General features: G+C 55.1%; 1 protein-coding gene across 1 annotated transcript in view; it reads left to right on the plus strand.

Annotated features, from left to right (window-relative positions):
- RPS6KL1 (ribosomal protein S6 kinase like 1) overlaps window positions 1–558 on the plus strand; it is a 2,160-nt gene extending 1,602 nt beyond the window's left edge. Inside the window, exons 2-3 of the mRNA XM_018574344.1 lie at window positions 45–279; window positions 416–558. Coding sequence (XP_018429846.1) covers window positions 45–279; window positions 416–558 — 378 coding nt within the window. The remainder of the gene's footprint in view (window positions 1–44; window positions 280–415) is intronic.
- The last annotated feature ends 4,049 nt before the right edge of the window (window positions 559–4,607 follow it).

A 4,607-nucleotide genomic window follows, 5' to 3' on the forward strand; every position in this document is an offset into this window, starting at 1 on the left:
ACCCTCATTCCTTCCTGGGGACCCCTCACCCCTCTGTTATTGTCTCTGCAGTGTGTCCTGTCCGTCCTCCGGATTCGGGGGAGATGAGCTGTGACAGAGACGTCCCCTGCCTATATCGAGTCATTGAGCCGCCATCCAAAGTGCCGCCCCGGCGCGATTATCTGGTGGACGCAGCCAAACAGCTTAACGTGGCTCAGGAGCGCGACGCCAATGAGGAGTACGAGGCCGCGTTCAACCACTACAAGCATGGCGTGGAGCTCCTACTGAGCGGGGTGACAGGTGACCACACCCACAAACCATCGTCCAATCAGCTGCTGCCATATTGTCACTTCCAATGTCCTCTCTGTCCTCCGTCCTCCCTCCCCCACTGTCCTCCGTCTTCTCTATCCCCTAATCTTCTGTGTTTCTCCCGCAGTGGACCCGAGTCGGGAGCGCCGAGATGCCGTGAAGAGGAAGATCTCCCAATACTTGAAGCGAGCCGAGGAGATTTTCAACTGCCACCTGCAGAGGCCTCTGGGAAGTGTGGGAGGAGCAGCCGAGGTCAGTCAGGTGATGTAGGAGGAGGTCAGTCAGGTGATGTAGGAGGAGGTCAGTCAGGTGATGTAGGAGGAGGTCAGTCAGGTGATGTAGGAGGAGGTCAGTCAGGTGATGTAGGAGGAGGTCAGTCAGGTGATGTAGGAGGAGGTCAGTCAGGTGATGTAGGAGGAGGTCAGTCAGGTGATGTAGGAGGAGGTCAGTCAGGTGATGTAGGAGGAGGTCAGTCAGGTGATGTAGGAGGAGGTCAGTCAGGTGATGTAGGAGGAGGTCAGTCAGGTGATGTAGGAGGAGGTCAGTCAGGTGATGTAGGAGGAGGTCAGTCAGGTGATGTAGGAGGAGGTCAGTCAGGTGATGTAGGAGGAGGTCAGTCAGGTGATGTAGGAGGAGGTCAGTCAGGTGATGTAGGAGGAGGTCAGTCAGGTGATGTAGGAGGAGGTCAGTCAGGTGATGTAGGAGGAGGTCAGTCAGGTGATGTAGGAGGAGGTCAGTCAGGTGATGTAGGAGGAGGTCAGTCAGGTGATGTAGGAGGAGGTCAGTCAGGTGATGTAGGAGGAGGTCAGTCAGGTGATGTAGGAGGAGGTCAGTCAGGTGATGTAGGAGGAGGTCAGTCAGGTGATGTAGGAGGAGGTCAGTCAGGTGATGTAGGAGGAGGTCAGTCAGGTGATGTAGGAGGAGGTCAGTCAGGTGATGTAGGAGGAGGTCAGTCAGGTGATGTAGGAGGAGGTCAGTCAGGTGATGTAGGAGGAGGTCAGTCAGGTGATGTAGGAGGAGGTCAGTCAGGTGATGTAGGAGGAGGTCAGTCAGGTGATGTAGGAGGAGGTCAGTCAGGTGATGTAGGAGGAGGTCAGTCAGGTGATGTAGGAGGAGGTCAGTCAGGTGATGTAGGAGGAGGTCAGTCAGGTGATGTAGGAGGAGGTCAGTCAGGTGATGTAGGAGGAGGTCAGTCAGGTGATGTAGGAGGAGGTCAGTCAGGTGATGTAGGAGGAGGTCAGTCAGGTGATGTAGGAGGAGGTCAGTCAGGTGATGTAGGAGGAGGTCAGTCAGGTGATGTAGGAGGAGGTCAGTCAGGTGATGTAGGAGGAGGTCAGTCAGGTGATGTAGGAGGAGGTCAGTCAGGTGATGTAGGAGGAGGTCAGTCAGGTGATGTAGGAGGAGGTCAGTCAGGTGATGTAGGAGGAGGTCAGTCAGGTGATGTAGGAGGAGGTCAGTCAGGTGATGTAGGAGGAGGTCAGTCAGGTGATGTAGGAGGAGGTCAGTCAGGTGATGTAGGAGGAGGTCAGTCAGGTGATGTAGGAGGAGGTCAGTCAGGTGATGTAGGAGGAGGTCAGTCAGGTGATGTAGGAGGAGGTCAGTCAGGTGATGTAGGAGGAGGTCAGTCAGGTGATGTAGGAGGAGGTCAGTCAGGTGATGTAGGAGGAGGTCAGTCAGGTGATGTAGGAGGAGGTCAGTCAGGTGATGTAGGAGGAGGTCAGTCAGGTGATGTAGGAGGAGGTCAGTCAGGTGATGTAGGAGGAGGTCAGTCAGGTGATGTAGGAGGAGGTCAGTCAGGTGATGTAGGAGGAGGTCAGTCAGGTGATGTAGGAGGAGGTCAGTCAGGTGATGTAGGAGGAGGTCAGTCAGGTGATGTAGGAGGAGGTCAGTCAGGTGATGTAGGAGGAGGTCAGTCAGGTGATGTAGGAGGAGGTCAGTCAGGTGATGTAGGAGGAGGTCAGTCAGGTGATGTAGGAGGAGGTCAGTCAGGTGATGTAGGAGGAGGTCAGTCAGGTGATGTAGGAGGAGGTCAGTCAGGTGATGTAGGAGGAGGTCAGTCAGGTGATGTAGGAGGAGGTCAGTCAGGTGATGTAGGAGGAGGTCAGTCAGGTGATGTAGGAGGAGGTCAGTCAGGTGATGTAGGAGGAGGTCAGTCAGGTGATGTAGGAGGAGGTCAGTCAGGTGATGTAGGAGGAGGTCAGTCAGGTGATGTAGGAGGAGGTCAGTCAGGTGATGTAGGAGGAGGTCAGTCAGGTGATGTAGGAGGAGGTCAGTCAGGTGATGTAGGAGGAGGTCAGTCAGGTGATGTAGGAGGAGGTCAGTCAGGTGATGTAGGAGGAGGTCAGTCAGGTGATGTAGGAGGAGGTCAGTCAGGTGATGTAGGAGGAGGTCAGTCAGGTGATGTAGGAGGAGGTCAGTCAGGTGATGTAGGAGGAGGTCAGTCAGGTGATGTAGGAGGAGGTCAGTCAGGTGATGTAGGAGGAGGTCAGTCAGGTGATGTAGGAGGAGGTCAGTCAGGTGATGTAGGAGGAGGTCAGTCAGGTGATGTAGGAGGAGGTCAGTCAGGTGATGTAGGAGGAGGTCAGTCAGGTGATGTAGGAGGAGGTCAGTCAGGTGATGTAGGAGGAGGTCAGTCAGGTGATGTAGGAGGAGGTCAGTCAGGTGATGTAGGAGGAGGTCAGTCAGGTGATGTAGGAGGAGGTCAGTCAGGTGATGTAGGAGGAGGTCAGTCAGGTGATGTAGGAGGAGGTCAGTCAGGTGATGTAGGAGGAGGTCAGTCAGGTGATGTAGGAGGAGGTCAGTCAGGTGATGTAGGAGGAGGTCAGTCAGGTGATGTAGGAGGAGGTCAGTCAGGTGATGTAGGAGGAGGTCAGTCAGGTGATGTAGGAGGAGGTCAGTCAGGTGATGTAGGAGGAGGTCAGTCAGGTGATGTAGGAGGAGGTCAGTCAGGTGATGTAGGAGGAGGTCAGTCAGGTGATGTAGGAGGAGGTCAGTCAGGTGATGTAGGAGGAGGTCAGTCAGGTGATGTAGGAGGAGGTCAGTCAGGTGATGTAGGAGGAGGTCAGTCAGGTGATGTAGGAGGAGGTCAGTCAGGTGATGTAGGAGGAGGTCAGTCAGGTGATGTAGGAGGAGGTCAGTCAGGTGATGTAGGAGGAGGTCAGTCAGGTGATGTAGGAGGAGGTCAGTCAGGTGATGTAGGAGGAGGTCAGTCAGGTGATGTAGGAGGAGGTCAGTCAGGTGATGTAGGAGGAGGTCAGTCAGGTGATGTAGGAGGAGGTCAGTCAGGTGATGTAGGAGGAGGTCAGTCAGGTGATGTAGGAGGAGGTCAGTCAGGTGATGTAGGAGGAGGTCAGTCAGGTGATGTAGGAGGAGGTCAGTCAGGTGATGTAGGAGGAGGTCAGTCAGGTGATGTAGGAGGAGGTCAGTCAGGTGATGTAGGAGGAGGTCAGTCAGGTGATGTAGGAGGAGGTCAGTCAGGTGATGTAGGAGGAGGTCAGTCAGGTGATGTAGGAGGAGGTCAGTCAGGTGATGTAGGAGGAGGTCAGTCAGGTGATGTAGGAGGAGGTCAGTCAGGTGATGTAGGAGGAGGTCAGTCAGGTGATGTAGGAGGAGGTCAGTCAGGTGATGTAGGAGGAGGTCAGTCAGGTGATGTAGGAGGAGGTCAGTCAGGTGATGTAGGAGGAGGTCAGTCAGGTGATGTAGGAGGAGGTCAGTCAGGTGATGTAGGAGGAGGTCAGTCAGGTGATGTAGGAGGAGGTCAGTCAGGTGATGTAGGAGGAGGTCAGTCAGGTGATGTAGGAGGAGGTCAGTCAGGTGATGTAGGAGGAGGTCAGTCAGGTGATGTAGGAGGAGGTCAGTCAGGTGATGTAGGAGGAGGTCAGTCAGGTGATGTAGGAGGAGGTCAGTCAGGTGATGTAGGAGGAGGTCAGTCAGGTGATGTAGGAGGAGGTCAGTCAGGTGATGTAGGAGGAGGTCAGTCAGGTGATGTAGGAGGAGGTCAGTCAGGTGATGTGGGAGGAGCGGAGACTGTCCTCCTTCCTCCCTCCCCCACTGTCCTCCGCCTTCCCTCCCCCACTGTCCTCCGTCTTCTCTATCCCCTAATCTTCTGTGTTTCTCCCGCAGTGGACCCGAGTCGGGAGCGCCGAGATGCCGTGAAGAGGAAGATCTCCCAATACTTGAAGCGAGCCGAGGAGATTTTCAACTGCCACCTGCAGAGGCCTCTGGGAAGTGTGGGAGGAGCAGCCGAGGTCAGTCAGGTGATGTAGGAGGAGGTCAGTCAGGTGATGTGGGAGGAGCGGCGGAGGTCAGTCAGGTGATGT

The sequence above is a fragment of the Nanorana parkeri genome, unplaced genomic scaffold, assembly GCF_000935625.1.
Source record: "Nanorana parkeri isolate BGI_ZX_2015 unplaced genomic scaffold, ASM93562v1 scaffold2892, whole genome shotgun sequence".
In the NCBI taxonomy this organism is placed as follows: Eukaryota; Metazoa; Chordata; class Amphibia; order Anura; family Dicroglossidae; genus Nanorana; species Nanorana parkeri.